At 40.2% G+C, this 20,766-nt stretch overlaps 1 protein-coding gene across 1 annotated transcript in view; it reads right to left on the bottom strand.

Moving 5' to 3' along the window:
- LOC144537609 (uncharacterized) overlaps window positions 1–20,766 on the bottom strand; it is a 32,752-nt gene that overhangs the window by 9,316 nt on the left and 2,670 nt on the right. The window contains exons 2-5 of the mRNA XM_078281342.1: window positions 15,501–15,653; window positions 8,898–9,472; window positions 8,597–8,755; window positions 655–792 (exon numbers count right to left, since the gene is read on the bottom strand). Of these exons, the coding sequence (XP_078137468.1) occupies window positions 655–792; window positions 8,597–8,755; window positions 8,898–9,472; window positions 15,501–15,653 (1,025 nt within the window). The remainder of the gene's footprint in view (window positions 1–654; window positions 793–8,596; window positions 8,756–8,897; window positions 9,473–15,500; window positions 15,654–20,766) is intronic.

Below are 20,766 nucleotides of genomic sequence, written 5' to 3'. Positions count from 1 at the left end.
TATATCCCTCATGTTTTTAGTTAACCAATTCAAGTATTTTAGTTATTCCAGAGACTCCCAAAAAGAAATCTCATGCGCAGAAATTGGCCCCACTGGCAATACTTGTCACTGGCACCCGAGATACTTCAGAGGGTGCTGATTCAGAGCCAAAGCCCTCGACAGATGGAAAGTGCCAGAGGATGTGTGTCTTTTGATATTCAGCATACGACGCCACTCCCCCACACTGCATGCAGGAGATTTGAAGTGTCAACACAGAATGGCAAACAGAAGAAAAGCTTGTCACTCCTGCATTTCAGGGACAGCAGTAAACACAGTATTTTGGTGGTCTGCTCCTGCACACACACATTTTAAAAGAGAACCAAGTTCCTGAACTGAAAGCTGGAAGCTGCATCAAATCGCTCTGACACACCAACTTAAAGTCTCTTCTTTGCCAGACACCACTGTGAATATTATGTGTGATGTTGATGTTTGTGTCAGGCAGCATTTCTCCATCTGTTCAGCTTGTGGCATTTCCAAATAGTCAGTGGTGTAAATGCATTAACATATTTGGGAACATCTAGTTTACTCTATACCTCTGTCACTTGCCCATTCCCTATGCATCCACCCAGTCTGTTGCTGTGTAGCATTACTGCCATTCATCCTGTCCTGACTCACCTTCAGAAAGGGTGACTCCTCCAGCATGCCAAGGAATTCTGGGAAATAATCCCCGACCTCCTCGTCCACAGCTCCCACCAGGCTGATCTGTCTCATTGCCCCGGCTCTGTACGTACCATTACTGTACGTTTTCTTCACCTGCAGCAACCACGGGAGAAACACAACATTAGACGATGATATCAGAATCTTACCTTAACAACACAGCAGGAAGGTGAGATTGGTTACAATGTTCAGGTCTTAACAAAAATATAGTTTTCTTTTATTTATTTTTTTAAATGCCCCAATTGTTGTGAGAAGGGGGCATGTCCCAGTGTAATTTCCCTCCAGTGGTCCTGAATGTAATTCTGAATGTCAGTGGCTTCCAGGGCAGCATCTCCCAACCTTTTTGGCTTGTGACCCCTTAAAACAAAGCCAAGTCTAACTGCAATACAATCCAGAGGACCAAGAAACTATACATTGACATGGAAGCTGTTAATTAGTGTGTGTGTGTGTGTCTGTGTGCAGTTTCACTTGATGTTTCTGCTCCATGGGTGTGGGTGTGACTCAATAGACTGTTTGCTGCTCTTCACTTGGCTGACAGTGCATAGTGTGTGTGTGTCTGTCTGTCTAGCACGTGCCCCATACACTTGGCCCTCAACAGTCTCTTTGTGTGTGTGTGTGTGTGTGTGTGTGTGTAGTACGTGCAGCACGTGCAGCATGTGGCCTGCATGCTGTACTCTTGGCTGACCAGGATGTGTGTGTGTGTGTGTGTGTGTGTGTGTGTGTGTGTGTATTGGCCAGATCCTTGGCTGGGTGCCTCCAGTGAGTCACCACTTGACAACAAGGCAGAGATAAAGAGATAAAGAGATAAAGAGAGAAAGAGAGAAAGAAAGAAAGAGAGAGCGAGAGAGAGAGGATACACTGATGGAGAGAAGTGATGAGAGGGAGAGAAAGTTTGGGAAGACTAGCTTTCAAAAAGACAGAGACAAAGAAGACAGACAGGGAGAAAACATGGAGAAACATGAGAAAAAGTAAAAAGCAAAGATGTTAAAGAGGCAAAAAGGAGGGAGGCAGAGTGTGCTAAAAAGAGAGATGAGGGCAGGCTTGAGAGAATGGGAGGTGAGGGAGAAGTAATGAATATGGAAACAATGAATTGGGAAAAGACTGAAGGTGAAGGTGCTCGGCAGCTCCCAGGTGTGTCCCTGAGCAAGGCACCACATTCAAAAACAGCTGCTCAGAGGCCAATTATGCTGTAGATCACGACAGCCATTTCCCCAGGGTGTTGCTTTCAATAAGGAATTGTTGTTGGTCTGGTTTGGTTATTTAAACATGCTGGGTAATTAGCAGAGAATGTCCGTAACAACTGGATTACGGGGGTCAATGACAGTGAAATGTTCTTAAAAAGTTGAGCTCAAAATAACAACTCATCACAACAGACAGGATTAAGTGTCACAGCTAATTACAGGTGTTCATAATCCGCTTTAGTCACTGTAATGTTTAGCTAACAAAATACTTCAACATTTGTCGAGACTATAACCTGGCCGATACTGAATTTGTAAGGCCGATATTGATATTTGGGAGTCATCATTCAGCCCATAGTAATTTTGTTTTTACCATAAACATAACGTAAACAAACAATCTTGATCCATATCCACTTTGATTTTTCTTTTTGTTTTAAATGTTTAAAAAAACATTTTACAGTGTAAAAATCTACTCATCTCTGCTCTCTAATCTAACAATGTAATGGAAATAATGGCATTTCTGTCATTACCAATTAATGTTTTGATTATTTATACAATTAATTTAAGAACTGTTAAGTCTATAAACTTTCACAAAATACTTAAAAATGCCTGTTGCAATTTCCCAGACCCCAAAGTGACATCTACAGACTGCTTGTTTTGTTTAAACAAACGACAGTCTAAAACCAGTAGTATAAAACAGAGAAACGCACATTTTTGTTTGATAAATGATGATAGATTATCAAACTTGTCCATGAACTACCTGTCCATCGACTTAACTATTAATCGACTAATCGTTTCAGCCCTATAGTATGTAGAATATGCTGTGATTCCTCATTAGATGAAGCAACCTGTTCACACTGCAGGAATAGGTATATAGTCAGGGACCATGTTGTAGCAGTTTTGTAAAAACTCGCCCGCTGCTGTAAAGCGTTCTGCGTGTGGCGTCTGCCTGTGACGTGTAGGCACACACGCACGCACACGTTTGTTTCACTATCTTTGTGGGGACCAGTCATTGAAATAATGCATTCCCTAGCCCCTTACCCTAACCATCACAAATGCCTAACCTTAAACCTAACCTAATTCTAACCCTAAAACCAAGTCTTAACCCTCAAACAGCCCTTTAAACTTTGGGGTCTTTGTGCAGACCACACACACCCACACAATAGATAAATCAGCTCATCATTCATAGACAGGCTGAGCCATGTGGCGTTTGTTCACTTCATTTCACTGCATCTGTGCCCCGACACTGGGTAATATCCTCCTAAGATGATGACTAAAAGCTTAAAATACTACCTCCACACCCGTAAACACATCATAACTTTAAATCGTGTGACTGAGTCAATGACCTAGATACTGAGAGGAAAATGTGTTTGTGTGCATACATGGATTCAAATGCCTTCATGCTTACAAGCATTTGTGTATCTCAGCCAGTATGTGTGCATCTGTGAGTGTATGCTTCATCTTCCTGCATACTTATAACTGTGTGTGCTTATGAGCATCTATTTTCTCTTCCTGTGTATCTGTGAGTGTGTTTACACTATGCATAATTTAACAGCAGAATAACCCCCACGTTGTTAGCAAAGAGAACAGTCTCACTATCACAGGAGTAGTATTAGGAAACACCATCTCTGCCTCAAACAGATACATTTACCAGTCAGGGACACAAAGACACACAGACACACACAGACAGACACTTTCTCTTTAATAAGTGGAGGCAAACAGAAGGAAACAGGAACTGCGACAGACTTCCTCCGAGTGGTACTGTTCAAGACGCTATAGTACTTCCTCGCCTCTGTGTACGTCCGTGTAGACACACTCAACAGGTAAATGTGTAAAAAATAAATAAATAAATAAATAAGACCAACATCATATTTGTTTCTTTTACTGCTAAACTTGTTAATAAGCTTCATTTAAAAAGGGCGTAGGCTGCACAAAAGCATAGGACGATAAATTCCAACAAGTCCAACAATAAAAATTCTGGACACAATAGAATAGACAAATCATTTTTCTCCATCTAAAATGTACTGCATCTCATTTGGTATTCCAGATCCGCAAATTCACAAGATTAAAAAGCCGATATGATTATATATAATTATCATTACTGTCATCTCTCCCCTGCTGTCGTTTTCTTTGGCTAAAAGCAGTAGATTTTTAAGTCTCACTCCCTCGCTTCTTCCCACTTGCTGTTGTATTCAAGATTATCCCTCATCTCTGTCAGCCTGTCCATCTCCTCCTGTGCCTCTTTCCCTCATAATACTCCTGTCCCTGGTGGGAGGTCTATTAGATCAAGCCTCTCTCTTTCCTGGTCTCCTTTCTGTCTCTGGTGCAGCCACTGCAACCACTTGTTAATTCTCTAATTAGTTTCCCTTCTCTCTTCAACACATCCTTCACTCTCGGACCTCTCTACGACATCTGTATGTGTGCTGCTTCTTCCTCTCTTTCCCAGCTCTGTGTGTATCTCTCTTTCTAAATCATTACGTCCAGTCAGTCTCTAGACTACTAAGTCTATTACTGTGCCTGCGTCACAACAAAGTTTTCTGGCCGCTGACTGATGCCTCATACACAATCGCACAAACTCCTCTTACATACTCACCTTCGGCTAACCCTCAAACACACTTTGAATTAATGCAATGTACTGGTTTATTTCCAGCTTTGTTGAAGTCCAAGTTAAGGCCAGGACTGTGTCAAAGCTTAAGCATGGTTTAAACGCTGCAAAGCGAGACTAATGCAAAGTTTAGCCTTGTTTTGTAAACACTGTGTGCCTCCAGGTCAGATTATATAAAAGTGTAGGAGCGGGATGCCTACAGTGGTGGCGGATAGAGCTAGAGTCAGATAAGCGGAAACAAACTACTATCTCGGCTGTGACGATGTTTAACCTGAAACTGTGTAACTGATGTAAACGAAATTTGTGTTTCTGTCAAATGGAGAGCACCAAAAATTCAAAAGGGATTTTCCAACAGACAAAGACCTAGCTTCAGTCTTGTGCCTCATTCTTATGATAACATTGCCATGCCTAATAAAATCTGCATCCTAGCTAGCATTTTGCAAAAAGTTTTAGTTCCTTCCTCTCTTTGTTCATTTGGGCTTAACCTTAAAAAGGTATTTACATCTTCGAGTAAGATTAAAAGAAATCTCATTTACCACAAAACCCCAAATCATTCATGAATACTAGCTAGAATAATAGCTTTAACAGGCACTAATATACACATAACTACTGTCTTTCTCACACAATCCACAGGTGTTATTATCTAAATCAAATGTTTTATGCAAGAATGTATTGGATAGATAAATGTTTTTCAAGATTTTAAAGCTTATTTCTTTGGCTCTAGGTGAAGTTGGATAAGACAAATACTTTTTTTCTTACCTTGCCTCTTTGAATTCTTGTAAAACATTTTCTTTTCATCTGATTAGGATACTATTCTGTTGATAAAATATTTCTAATAAATTTATCATTGAACTGCTTGGCATTGTATTAATCTGATGTCGTAACTAAATTATTACTTAGTGACTAAACCGGAAAGACCAATTACCTCACTGTCAAAGCACATCATGTATTGGCTGGCTGGCTGTACTTGCCCTGAGAAAATGGGGTACTGTAATCTTCTATAATCCTTAGCACCGCTGAAAATGCCCTCAGTCAGGTACGGAATACAAAATACTCACACGCAGCCAGAATGGCAACAAAGCCCCTTTGATACCTGCAGTCAAATTCTGAACACACATGGCTCATTCTCGAGTAGTGTCTCATACTCCAGCAGCCCAAGAATAAAACTAAGCAAATCTATACAAGAGAATGAATGCACACATACACAAATGCCAAAGAACATTGCAAGCTGTTGCAAATTTCTAAATTCCTCCCTTCCTTTTCTCTCACACATAATAAACATTACAAAAAGCAGCTGTCCAGTCATTTGCAACTGGACCAGAGAACCAAACAACAGAGCAGAAACATAAAGAGTGGAGGGATAAAAGAGAGAGAATGACAGACTAACACAGAGGGAGGGAGAACTGAAGAGAAAGGTGGAGGAAAATGTGTGGGAGAAATCATTAATCTGTGTGTGTGTGCGCTGTGTATATATAGGTATGCATGCTCCAGCTGTTTGTGTGTGTGTGTGTGTGTGTGTGTGTGTGTGTGTGTGTGTGTGGACTGTATGTCTACTTCCCAAGGTCACTGCTGAGAGCTAGGAGGGAGGGGGGGAAAAATGAACAAGACTAGTGGACAATGACGTTAGCCCTGCAAGGAACACTACTCTTAAAAGGCACAGCTCAGGACACAGGTTTGCAGGGAAAACTCAATTTAGACAATGGACAATTTAGATGTTTAATTAACTCATTATCTTGGTTTAAGTTACTCAGACACATAGAGATCAAATATGTTTGTTGAAGCAGAACTGGCCAAAACTGAAAGAAACACACAGAATAACCTGATGAATATTTCATAAGAAAAAAATAGCCAGGAGAGCAATGGAGAGCATAAACAACTCTACCCTTTGTAGACACACACACACACACACACACACACACACACACACACACACTGGTAGCCTACACTTACATTGAAAAGGAGCAGGCAGTATCTCAATACAAAACCATTCAGGAGGTTTGAGGCAACAAAATGCTTTTCATTAGAGAACTAGACGTGGAACATCTCCAAATGAAGAGGTCTAGCTGTGTTCAGGAGACAATCCAGACAGACTATTAGTCTGTCTGGATTGTCTATTAGTCTTACACACACACTTGCACACACACTTTTTCCAGTTGTCCTAAAAAGGTTGTGGAAGAGTGGTAGAGAAGCTCCCATGCTTGACTCCCATGACTCCCCTAACCTGACTTGCTGCGAGCAGTCATCTCTTACAGTTTAGAACATCCTCTTGCCACCTTTTCTGTCACTTTCCGATTCGGATATCAATCTCTCTCTTAAATCCCCTTGCTTTCTCACCACCTTTCACCTCTTGTATCTTTGCTGAACTCCCTCATCTTTTCACTCTCTAAATATGTTGTCCTCTTGCTTTCTAATTCCTTTCTTGCTCTCACTCAAACTTTGCTATGTCAGATTAAGTAGCACTGAAATGAGAGCAGTTCCCACCTGTGCACTGCACACAACTCTGCCGTAATAGTTAATGTTGTCATTTACTCTGAGAAATAAGACATCTGTATAAATGCCAAAAGCTGTTTAATGCTAGCCAGATTGAGGTGGATGCTCAAACCAGATGGTTAAAGTCTCAAAAATACAACTTGCTCATCTGCACACAGCAGTCATTCGGTCTTTTCCTTCAATCAATCTCTGTCCTTCCCCCAGCATCCCTTCATCCTCTCCCTCGACTTGTACTGTATCTAATATTTCCTTCCTTCCCTCCATCCACCTATCTTATCTATCTCTCCATTCATCTGCTGAATTTCTTATCCTCTCTTTTTTCCTTCTTATATTATTTACAACAGCCTTCCCTCTTCATTAATCTTTATTCTCAAGGATCAAAAGTGCTGGTTACTAGGGCGGAAGATGTGGGCAGCAACGTGCCTAACTTTACATACACATTCTTACTCTCTGCTTTATATACTGTATAGATGCACACATACACAAAATGGTAGGGGTGTTGAAATTAATCATTGCATCGACGATTCTGCATCGATGCAAAGACAGACCATAATCGATTATTGCCTACTGATGTTGCTTTTTTTGTTTTTGCCTTTTGTCGGTTGTCTGCTGTGTTCAGAGTCCGCTACATTCAGGAAGTGTCTTTTTTAAGAGCAGATACAATAAAAAGGGGAGTTCATATATATCTGATATCTGACTGGCCACCAGGGCCCCTCCATTAGGCTGGTTCTCTATGTGGATGTATGGGGCAAACTCCAGGCCTGCCATGCCAGGATAGGTGCACTGTGGCTGGTGTTTGGTTTGGGAAGGTTGGGGTGTCTTCATGGGGGACAATGGAGAGTTAAGAGAGTTGAGGAGAGAGCAGTTTAAGAGAGATTTGGGGACAGGAAAAGGAGAGGAGGAATTTGAATTTGTTGATGAAGAACCATGTGTAACAATATATAATAATGTTGAGGAGGTGACGCTTCGTGATATCAAATCGATTCGAATCGTAGACAGGATAATCGTAATCAAATCGAATCGTGAGAACAGTGAAGATTCACACCCCTACAAAATGGTATTTTACATAAATGCTTCATAAATGCAGTGTATGTGTGCCATAAAAAGATACGACTGGGCGACATATATTCACTGTACTCATCTAATATTTTTCTTGCACTTTGCTCACATGAACAAAATACTGACCCTGAGGTTGAGCCAATAATAAACTTGACACTCTTTGTGTTCACATGTTCACAAATAAGTCGCACGCACGCATCAAATACATTTAAATCTCATGACAGTGGTATGACAGTTTCTCAACATGTCCTGTGCTCGTGGACAGTTGTGATACTCAACTTGATATTCAGCCAAATATATTATATTCAGGGCAACGAATCTAAGTGGATTGGAAGGACTGGACCCTTGCTATTTTGGACTTCAGACTTCCCCCCCCCCCCAATGTCTGAAAGCTCACCATCTGCTCTGTGCTCTTTGTGTCTACAGCTCCAGAACTGAATAACCAAAGACAAGAACTGTGTAAGTTTTTCAGATGAGTGACATGTCAGTATAGTTGTGCACATCTGTCCCACAAACGTCCCACCCCACACACATATTCTCCAGGTATGTGTGATTGTGCCTGACTGACCTGAGAGTAGAAATTAACCATAGTGGTGGTTTCTATGTCCTTCTTTCCCAATATTTCCATTTTGACTGGAGCTGATGGGAACTTGCTGGAGAAGTAGTCCAAGAAGTCAGGCAGGTAGCTGGCTTCTCCGTGGATAATTCCCATGACGTAATGAGCTGCCTGAAAAACAAGGGCAGTAATAAAATATGAAGAAAAAAAAAAAAATAATAAGGTTTTTAATTATTAAAACAACTACAAGTTAAACAAATTCTATAAGGTTAAAGTGGTAAATTAATCTGATCAATATACAACTATGCCATACCTGGGATGAGTCCTCGCTGAAAGCCAATGTGACAAACTCCTGGGCAAATCTCTGCCTCTGGCCCATGGAGAGAGAGGAGAGCTGGGAGGTGTAGGCGTGGGCCACCAGGGCCCCTCCATTAGGCTGGTTCTCTATGTGGATGTATGGGGCAAACTCCAGGCCTGCCATGCCAGGATAGGTGCACTGTGGCTGGTGTTTGGTTTGAGAAAGTTGGGGTGTCTTCATGGGGGACAATGGCGAGTTAAGAGAGTTGAGGAGAGAGCAGTTTAAGAGAGATTTGGGTACAGGAAAAGGAGAGGAAGGTAAGAGTTGTGCAGTTTTGTTGTTAGGTGGAGGGTAAACGGGTAGAGGAGACTTAAATGGAGACAGGGAGGAGTTATGAGTGGGATCAGAGGATGAGGAAGGTGGAGAGGATGGAGGGAGGAGAAGCAGGCCAGCACAAATGGTTTGGCAGGAGCGGTGGTACATCTTTACTCGTTTGTGCTTCTCCCACTCTTTGTGTTTCTTCTTCTTTTTCTTCTTCACTTTTTTGATTTGCAGCTCCTCTGAGTTGATCTTGGCTTTCTCTTTTTCATCTGGACAAAGTGACAGGGAGAGAGAGAGAGAGAGAGAGAGAGACCGTATTACTTAGATGGAAGATACTTTTTACAGGAGAAGACATTCTTAAAAGATCAACACAAAAACCTGAAAAAAGAGTAATTTAGAAAAGGCTCGAAGGGAATAGGGAGACACATCATTCATGGAAGCTTTGTAAAAGAGAATCTATTCAAGTCTGCTGTCTGATGGATCAACAAACCAATCATCAGCCCTTTTCATTCCCCTGCTGTAAGAAGCCACTTTTCACGGTACTTAACAGTGAAACAGATCCTCTTGCAATGACAAAAGCTCAGAAAAAGTTTCCAGTAAAATAAGGTGAACTGCAAAAAAAAACGGCAAATGAGCTGCTGATTATGCTCTGTAACAGATTAAAAAAACAACAATACACAATAAAATACAACACTTGTATTATTTACTCTCATCGCTATAAATTCCCTATTTAAAAAACAATGAAACAAAAACTAATGAGTCCTAACAATTTGAACTAAGGGCAGGCAGATGACTCATAGCTTCTCCCAGGTGGTGTGCATCTCCTGGGGTGCATGCATAAAATACATTGAAGAGCCTTGAAATGGCATCCTTGAGAAAAGCAGATATGACTAAGCCAGGAAACAGGCTTTCGAGTGGCTTATCTGAACAGAGATAATACCGTACATGGTGGACGGTCTCATCTTAGATGCCTGAGGCAGGACAGAGTGGAACATGCAAATTTATGCACAGTGCTACTGTATGTATTTGTGAGTGTTTGTCAGAGCTGTTCACATCCATTTGGAAATGTGTTGCTGGCTGGTTCTTTCCTGCCCAGCAGTTTGTAAACAAGTGGACATGTATACATTTAATGTGTGTGTGTGTGTGTGTGTGTGTGTGTGTGTGTGTGTGTGTGTGTGTGTGCGCGCGCAATGTGAGTCACTTTGATAGCTGCTGCCTCAGCACAATTCAAATATCAGCTAACACACACACACACACACGTTTGTACTCCACACACGTTCAACGCTAGATAGCAGGAACATAATGTGTGTGTGTGTGTGGGGAACAATAAAGACAGCAAGAAGGTATTTGCAGTACAACACCTAAGCTACTAATCCAAAAGTTCTTTAACCCACAAGTCAGCCCTCCTGAATAAGTACACACACACACACACACACACACACGTTTAATCACAAACCACAGAAAACAGTAGGATATGGAGAAAATATGTGATGCGTGATAAATGTGTCAGATATTGCGATGGTGATATGAAGTGTAATATACAGATCTAAGGATGCAAGTATCATGGCTTGTGCAAACTTCAAATAGATAAGAAATAAATGTTGTTCTTTAGTAATAAAAGATTATTTCAAACTTATTTTCAAATTACAATAACAATATTCTACTTGTCCAATCATATTCTGCTGTGATACACAGACCAAAAAGCACTATTAATGTAGTGTGTTGTGCCAGCAGCTGCTTCATAATAAAAGCCTTCCAGTAATGGCTTTGTGGCTTATTGTGGGCAGATTCCAGGTAGAGGAAAGACTTTTACCCTGAAGCACATGTGTACAATGCACACAGCATGTTCAAGTCTGTGTGCGTTCTGTGTTCCACTTGACTACAAGAAAAATATATCCTTGGGGATAATAAAGTTCAAAGTTGAAGTTGATCATACTTGCAAGTGTTGAATGATTACACCTTCCTCAATAAAACCCATAATTGTACTTTTAGAAATTAGAGAATGTAGACAGTATGATGTATGATGTATTACAATCATAATGTTTGGCTTATCAAGAGTAGGGCTGCAACTAACAATAATCTTCATTATCGATTAACCTGCCAATTATTATGTTTATTAAATATTTTGGATTACAAAATGCAGCTTTGTGGCTTTCAAAAAGCCCATCTTTAAATGTCTTTAGTTTGACCAACAACCAATTATCAATATTATTCATGTGAAACTTGTATCAATCGACTACAATGATTGACTATTTCTGCCTCAATCAAGAGCCATATGACCTGACCTAGCACTCCTGACAGTAAATTCCTCCCTGTTTACTCACTGTCAGCTGCTCTAAAAATTAAGTTTTAACATTAATAAAATCATCTTTGAGGTTCTATGCATTGATTTAAAAAAAAAAAAAAAAAAAAAAAACTGGCCAACCCCCCCGCCCCACACACGCACACACACACAGTAAAGCAACCTTACTGTCAGAATAGCTGCTTATTGATTTCCTATACGTTTCCTCTGGGTGCCTCTCTCTCTCTGTTGCCCTTTCAATTGTAAACTCTCAGTTACACACTCTCAGTGATTACATTTCTAACTTCCCCTCCTTGACTCTGTCACTCCTACCATTTGCAAACGTAACACTCTCTGATTAAATGCCTCACTCACTATTACTGAAACCCTGTTCTCTGGTAGGGAGAGTCTCCTCCTCGTTTCGGTCTCGACTCTTATTCCCACCATGTATCCCCATGTGTCTCTTTTATTGTAAACACACACACGATTAAATACCGGCCTCTCTGGCAGGATGACTGCAGACTTAATACACACCGACTCTTTCTATCAGCCTCTCCCTCAATTCACCTTTCCACCTTTTACACTCATAAGGAGAAGATGAACCAACATTACAATGGCGCCTGTCCATCTCACAGAAAGTATGAAGATAAAAAAAAAAAAGATAAAAAAGAAAGAGCTGAATTATCAATGTGATTTTCATCTGCAGACACTAGCTATGGTATGTGGCCAACGGCTTACTAAGTCCTTCAAATGTCACAGTGTGGTCATGGCATACCAGCACAGAGAAACTGCGAGCCTAAAAGGGAGCAAATCTAATCAATCTGAATAAAATTGCCATCCGTGTAGACATGTCAGTGTGTGTGTTTTGTGTGTGCATGTCTGTTTAAAAAGGTCAAGTACACAGAGAGAGAGAGCGAGAGAGCGAGAGAGAGAGAGACCGACATTACGTCACAGCGCTCGGCAAATAATTCACTACTGTTGAAAGGTTAACAATGAAACTCACCACCACATTCATAAATTGGACAAAAGATAAAACAAAAGTGTATCCACAACAGAGCCTGGCTGATACACCTGTAGGCCAGTGGCCTTTCACATACCGTAACTGTTTGTATTGGTGTACAAGATGGCAGTTATGTACACAGGAATTAAAGTACGTACTGTAAATGTTTTATAGGCTACATTGTTATGATTTTTTTTTTTACCTGTATTTTCTTAATTCAAGATTTAAGAATCCATATTGTATTTTTATTTGTAGTTCATCTAATGGTTAACTCACAAATGGAGTATACTGTTCAAAATGTACCATTATCTTATATTATATGCTGTTTCGTAAAGTTGTTCATCAGGAAAATGTAGTACATACCATATATTTGTAAAAATTATTTAATACAATATTTTAAAGAGGTTCATTGCCAAAAATATTTTAGCGTTTAAAAATGTAATATCAACCAATTTTTTGTTGATATTGGTCACAACAATCAAATATTAGTCACACAGTAAATAAATATAAAGACATTTGGGGTTGCAACTCGCAGTTGTTTTCATCATGTGTCGTTTATTTCCTCAATGATTATTATTAATTATTCATTTAGTGTATAAAATGCCAGAAAATAGTGAAAACAAAATACCATCACAATTTCTCAGAGTCAAAGGTGTTGTTTTTGTCCAACTGACATTCCAAAAAGTATTCAATCTACAATCATATAGAGCTCATTCACATTTGCGAAGCTGGGTCCAGCAAATGTTTGACAAATAGTGGCCGGGTTAGCACGGTTGGTGGAGCCGTCGCACATATGTGGAGGTTTGCTCCTCAACGCAGCAGCCGTGGGTTCAACTCCGACCTGCGGCCCTTTGCTGCATGTTGTTCCCCCTCTCTCTCCCCTTTCATGTCTATAACGGTCCTGTCAAATAAAGGCATAAAATGCCCGAAAAAATAATCGTAAAAAAAAAAGTTTGACAAATAACTTTAATAGTTATTATTATAATAATAAATAGTTAGTTATTTAAATCGATTAAAATTGCTCTGTCTATCAACTAATCGATCAACTGACTCATTATTTCAGCACTAACTAGAGCTTGTTCTTGTTTCTTCCATCCCAGTCACGGTTGTCTTTTCATAATGTCATTCTTACATTTATTTTGGTAAGTATCACATTAAAAATACTTTCGAGAGAGAGAGAGAGAGAGAGAGAGAGAGAGAGAGAGAGAGAGAGAGAGAGAGAGAGAGAGAGAGAGAGAGAGAGAGAGAGAGAGAGAGAGAGAGAGAGAGAGAGAGAGTCACACAGCCAATCCTGTTACAATCCTAGCTACCAGATGCACAATCCGCCTGCACACACAAACACACACAGGTCAGACTAAATAAATCCTGAGCACAATCCTCCTTGTGCAGGAGCAGGTCAACCTAATGCTAGATTCTCCAAGAAGAAAAAAGAAAATAGTTACAACCACTGGCAACTCTGCAGTATTACCATATTCTCAACACCCACTGGGATGCTGAGTTGTGTATGCTGCTTGTATGTTACACATTTCATGATGATATACTGTGCCGCGCCTGGTAAAAGTGGGCCAGTGCCTTGCGCTTCCTAGCTACCGTGGGGACGGTGCTTGCTATAGATCTGACAATGTTGAATGGACAAGTATTAAACACCCTCCTGCACAAACAATCCACTGTCATAATAATATGACTTTTAGTTTATAACGTCTCTAACAGCCCGCAGTTGGATACAACAACGTTTTATGACTTATATTACTGCCTATTTTTTATTTTTTTTAAATTTTTATTTTTCGTTTTTTTGCCCTGCAGATTCCCTGATATACTGATGCCCTTAAACGTTTCTAAACCTCTATCACTTACTTTTATATAAATTGTACGGTAATTTAGAAAGGGATTCACATATATCTCATGCTGAAACAATTAGTAAATCAATGAGCCAATCAACAGAAAATAACTGACGAAGGCCACAAGATGCAAAACAAGTTACCAACCTGCTATTGAGATATTTTTTGGTCAAGAATAAATGTACAAGCTCAATTTTCATGTCTATTATTTAGCAGAAATACCAAATATTCAAATGCAAGAATTAGCTTCTTTCCATAAAATAAATATCACTGAATCGTTTTTGGTTTTGGCGATGGGCATATTTTCTAATAGCCTGGGAAAACCCTGACAAACTTCCGGCAAATTTGAGATTTGCTCTGCAAGTCAGTCTGGCCAAGAGTCCATTCAAGCCTAGGGCTGGGCATCGTTTGGATTTTACCAATTCAGATTCTTCCTTTCGATTCCGGTTCTTATCGATTCTCGATTCCGATTCTTTGAGGGGTGGAGTTGAAACGGGTCACATGCCTTTTTTCACAAATAAGAGGAAAGTTTTATTTTGATTCAATGGTGGTTTGCAGATTTACAGGGCTTTTTCAATGTAAAAGCCATACTAGAGCGCTGCTTACTGTGCTCCAAGGCTGCAACACAACAAGCGCCTGGCCGCTTCGGAAACCAAAACTTGCGCATGTTAAATTGGGAAGCGATGATCGGATTTGAAACCAAATCCTCTAAACGATTCCAATAAAGAAACGATTCTACTGGAATCGTAATTTTTGAAAGGATTCCAAGTAGGAATTGGTTCTCGATGCCCAATCCTATTCAAGCCCATTTCCAATTTTTCCAAATCGAGGCACCAATCACAACCGTTGAGGCGGGCTTTACACCAAACACAGCCATTGTTTACACGATGACGATAGCGCAGCGACGGCAAGCAGCTTTTTGTTTACATTCAACATGACGGCCACTGAAGCGCAGCAACCCGTTGATGCCGCTGTCGCTGCTACGTCACCCGGATTGTTGGTCTGATTGGTTGAAGGAAAGTCCAATTTCAGAATTCCAGAGGCATTTGTGCGGCGTCTGTTGGTAACGGGCTTAGAATGAAGCACTCACAGTTACAACTGGGAAGGGTCTGGTGTCAACCAGGCTAATGTTCTAACATTTTGTGGACCAAACCATTGTTATGAGTGTTTTCACCTACCTTTAATCGGCTGCTTGACGTCTCCATTTTCCCTCTTGATCTCGTCTGTCACTTTGTGCTTCTTCTTCTCCTTTTCTCTCTCTCGGTCTTTGACCTTCTTCTTCTCCCTCTCCTCCCGGTCTCTCTCTTTTGCCATGTCCTTGTTGGAGTGCTCTGTGGAAGTAGAGGGGAGGGCTTTAGGTCTCGATGGTAAAAAACACATTAGCGCCCAGATTTACTGACTACACACATACTACACTTGTGAGCACACTCCATTCCCTTCGATTTTTTTCCTCTGGCCCCTTAACTAAACTCTTGCCAAGTGCTTCACCTTGGCCATCACCCTTTCCTTAATCTTATCCTCCTACAAAATGCTTGGCTTTTCCTTCCCTGCTGCAACAAATTCACCTCTCCAGCAAGTCTGTACTCCTCTCTCTCAGGTTTCCTCAGCACTGTAATGACCATATACATATATATAAGACTGCAGCAGTCACTCATAACCTTAGAGCTACATCTCATCAATACCGTATATACCTCACGTTTCTTCCCCCTAACTCATCTCTGTTTCTGTGCCTCTGCTAGCTTCAATATGCTCCTGTCTTAAAAGTCCTAAAATCCCCCCTTGCTTTTTGACTTTTTTATTTTCTCTTCCAGCGCTTCTCCGTCTGACATTTGAATCATTTCAGTGTTGAGGGAATATTACAGATCAAGGAATTGGAGTGCACTCTAATGTTGCACTCATTGCAAATTGCTCCAGATGAGAGCATCAGTGTAAAATCTAAATATCATATCACACACACCTTTTCAGTGCTGTCTGAAAAGCAGAGTATGTCTAAGTGTGGATGGGTGTAAATCATAATCTCCAGCAGAGCTCAGGAAACCTCCCCTTTCTTAAAATAACTTTCATTTTATCAAATCGTGTATACATCTCCTCCTTTGATTCTTTATTTCCTTTCATTTCCCCTAAAGATATAAAAAAAAAAATGTTTTTTTCCAAAGTGGTTCTTTTGCTGATTCTCTCTTTCTTTTCCTTTGCAAAGAACTTTTTTCTTTGAACTTAGTCAGATCCATCTTTAAAAGGAAGCTGTGTTTTCAGACTGTTCACTCTCCTGTGGACATGGGGAGTGGGAAAGTGAACACAGTGGGGTTTGACTCGCTGTTTGCAGGATCAAAGGAGAAAATGCTTTGAAAGTAAAAAGGCTTAAAAAGGAGCAGTATGAGAATTAGAGGTACATCAATACACTCTTCACTCAATGATTATATTTAAAAAAATACCGTGGCATTTTGAAGTTTAGTGGGTCGTTTTTCTTTGCTACTTAACATGCAGGTAGTCATTATCCTCATACCTTGTGGTTAATGGGAGGAACGGCAAGAATTTTAACAAACCATTCTAAAAACTGTGCAAAATAAATGCAGTAAAATTACCAGACACTGTAAGCTGCCTGTTGAAGAAAAAAAACAGCATGTTTCAAAACATCAATTTAGCTCAACAGGAAGCTGCCTACAAAGGAGGGCTCACTCAGATCTTCTGCCAAATTTCTAAAGACATGTCAGACCATGCCAGAGTGGTAACATTCATAAATTTTTAAGTTAGAGGCAATGGGGGATAAATTAGCCCAGGTGGCTGACCGGGCCTTAAATACACTGGAGAACATGCTGATTTATCACAGCATGAGAGTAGAGTATTCCCCTTTAAATAAAAAGGAGACCATCCCATGGCTTGAGGGTCACACGTTGTTTTATCTGGCCAGTAACTAAAACGTAAAACAATGTTGGGTTTGTCAGGGCAACACTGCACAAAAGCAGACATGGTTTTACCCAGAAAAGCCCGGTGGCAAGTGTCTTTTTTTGGCTGGGGCCAGTCGCAGACTGATGGCAGCAGTAATGTAGAGCCCAATAGTTTCTGTGATAACAGAATCGCAAAATTGAGAAGAAAAAAAAAGAAAAGAAAAAAAGCTATAAGACAGATTCCATATATATATATATTTAGAATATATATATATACGGTTTCCAACCGTGCCGCCCCACTGTAACTGTAAAAAAAAACGCAGTAATAATACATTACAAAATAATTCCCATTGGCTTAGGCCTGGTGGGGGGCAACTTAGGCCAGGTGGGCTGCCAGGTTTACGATACAATGGGGGAAACCCTGGATTTAGAAAATAATAGATTCGTGGCAGGGTTGGGTCAGTGGGTAGAGCAGGCGCACATATATTTAGAGGTTTATGCTTCGACGCAGAGGTCCAGGGTTCGAATCCGACCTGTGACGATTTCCTGCATGTCTTCCCCCTCTCACCTAGCTGTCCTGACAATTAAAACCCCAAAAAATGATCTTAAAAATAATAATAATAATAATAATAATAATAATAATAATAATAATAAGATTCATGCAACTGAAACTTTTTTTCTGATTTTGTTTTCTGACTTTCTTGCAGTGGCAGGTTTTGAAGGGGAACACAGCAGGTGGTTTTCACTGTTAGGAGAGAGAAAACTCTTTGAAAGACAGAGGGCCAAAGGCAGACAGCTTGTTAACTTCAACTTCACTGGTCCCCACTGCTATCCAACTTTTCAGAGCTGAGGAGGAGAATCATAAATTCAGAAAATCCATGAGGTATCCACATTTTGATGTTAGTTTTTTTAGATGTACATTTTAACAACAAGCCTTCTCCAATCACCTGTCCTTAAAAATAACTATTCATTTATTACATTTAACCTATGATAAACTGGAACAGCATAGTGTTGTCACGCTGTAGCCCAGCCAGGTTTGAGTGTGTGTTAGCAATGTGATAAGACTGGCGACCCGTCAGTGTGTTCTCTGCCTCTTGCCAAATGCATGCTGGGATACGCTCCAGCCCCATGTGACCCTGAACAGGACAATCTAATCAAACACATAACTTCTATTTATTCTATTCTGAGTATCTGGTTGTATTATGAAATTGTATTGCTTGTGAATAATTAAACAGAATCAAGAAAATTCAGTTTCCTAGGAATCTGAGGGCTTCAATGATGAGACAGAAGAGCAGTCCCATGTTAACATGTTGTGGCAAACTGGGATGACTGAAAACAGGTAAAAGGCACCCAGTACTTTGTGTGCGTGTGCATATTTAAGGGTTAAAACGGTTACATTCTAAACATACTGTAGTAAGACGAATATATCCCTTCAACTATCAGTCTGTCATCAGCAGCTCAGCAGACAACTTTAGTTGATATATTTTTAGATCTTTTTGGATCTCTAACTGGGACTCACCGTAAAACTACAGGTAAACCTGCCCAGGAAAATACTGCCACTCCAGATGGTCAGTCCACCCCCGCTGGTGAGGCAAATACATGCTTCACCATTCAAGCTGTTCTGGATATGATTTAGCAATAAGGTTCAAACAATTGGTCCGTTACTGCACACACAAGTGTCTTGTAATTTTTGGGACTGAACAAATGACCCAGGCGGAAGTAACTAAATTGGGTGCTTGTTGCAGCCAAGCTTCATTCACCTTTCCCCTGGCTGTACACAGCCACAGTCGAGTAGTCCCAGACACAGTCAGGCATTCTGTCAGCATGCTGCATTTACTGCTCACAAATAACCTAATTACGGCAATTCAGACATGATTCACAACAACCCGATAACTCAGGTTTACATGACTTGTTTAATGGTCATAATGATGTCCAGAACAATGCATGGCAAGGCAACCTATAAGCCAATATGACACTGGAGTAATGAATAATCAGAAAACAGATTCATTTAATTGGTCCTCACTGTTTTATAGGTTGATGTGTTTAAAGAGTAGCCTACCTTTATGAAAGCTCCTATTAATTATATATATATATATATATATATATATATATATATATATATATATATATATATATATATATATATATATATATATTTTATTTATTTTTTTTTAAAGCTGCTTTGCATTAGTCTGCGACTTACGTGTCACATGTGCCAGATCAAAACACCCAGCGTGGCCAGACGCAGGAGTTTTACGTGACAAGAGCTTTTTTTATTACTTATTTGAATTCAACCTCAATGTGAGTAGGATACTCTTTATGAGAAGTGCATTTGGTTATAAATATAATACAGGACTGCATTGGGTGTCAAAAACAGGTCAACTTGGTCTCAGTGAGGATTAAACCTGTGACCTTTGAGTTCAACAACAATTTTATGCTAGACTACACTAGATCAGCCTGCCTAATGCAGTAATGTTTCCTTGTTCACTGTGCTTAGTCAGACTCATGTCTCATGTTTCAAGACCAAATGAAACCAGGAGTCCCTGGCAGTTGCCTCAATCCAACAGCAACCCCAACCCAAATAATGCTGTGATGATGTGATACTCTTTTGATCCCTGTAGGAAAATGCTTCCCTTCCATGAAGTTCAGAGTACACTCCGCTGAAAGCAGAAAAGTGTCCTGTTGAACAGCAATTCTGTCTAACAAGTGGGCCTAAAATCTAAAAGATATAAAAACACATTTAATTTAAGCCTATGCCGACTCCGAGTGCTGACAGCAGCTGTGTCACAGAGTCAAGGAAGAAAACTGACACACAGTTACCAGCTTTTACAGGAAGGTGCAGTTAAAAACGGAGCATTTCAATCCATGAAACATTTTGCTCAGGATTAATGTGCCATTTCCAGCAACACTCTGCTCCACATTTATATACTGTACTTCCCCATCTTCGAATTTGAAGCTACTCGATAGAATTACAGTCTCCCTAATGCTGGCCACTGAGCAGCTCCCTACAGCAAACACAGGTCCAGTGCTTTGCTCAAGAGCACTTCAGTGGCACTGTTGAAGGAGTGCTATTATTTATGGTTACCTTTGGATCCATCTAAATTTTCCCAGTCAGGTTCAGAGATGAAAACATTGAAACCAAAATGTCAGCACTGCATTAGTTTTTTTTATTTTTTTTATATATTCTCAAAATGCCTGCATACAACATTAACAGTAACATAATATCAATAATAATAATAAAATAAACTACACTAATTGACTTTTAGTCTTATGATTGCTCGATTAAAATGTATTAATTGCATTAAAAAGACATGGTTTATCTAACATTCATATTCTTTTTTAAATCCCAGTTTTGCGTTGTGATTCTGTGTGAAGACTAAACACCAGCCTCTATCTGTTCTGAAATCCCTATGAAGCGTGCAAGCACATTTAACACAGCCTGTTTACAAGACTGGGTTTCTGATGGTGTGTTAGGGCTACAGGCCAACAACACGTCTCGTTCTGGTGTTCCCCCTGACTGCGGTGACTGTTCAAAGCACGTCAAGACCTCTTAAACTAC

The sequence above is a fragment of the Sander vitreus genome, chromosome 23 (genome assembly GCF_031162955.1).
Source record: "Sander vitreus isolate 19-12246 chromosome 23, sanVit1, whole genome shotgun sequence".
NCBI classification, from domain to species: domain Eukaryota; kingdom Metazoa; phylum Chordata; class Actinopteri; order Perciformes; family Percidae; genus Sander; species Sander vitreus.
The sequence above is the reverse complement of the archived record's forward strand: the minus strand, read 5'-3'. Positions and strand labels throughout refer to the sequence as shown.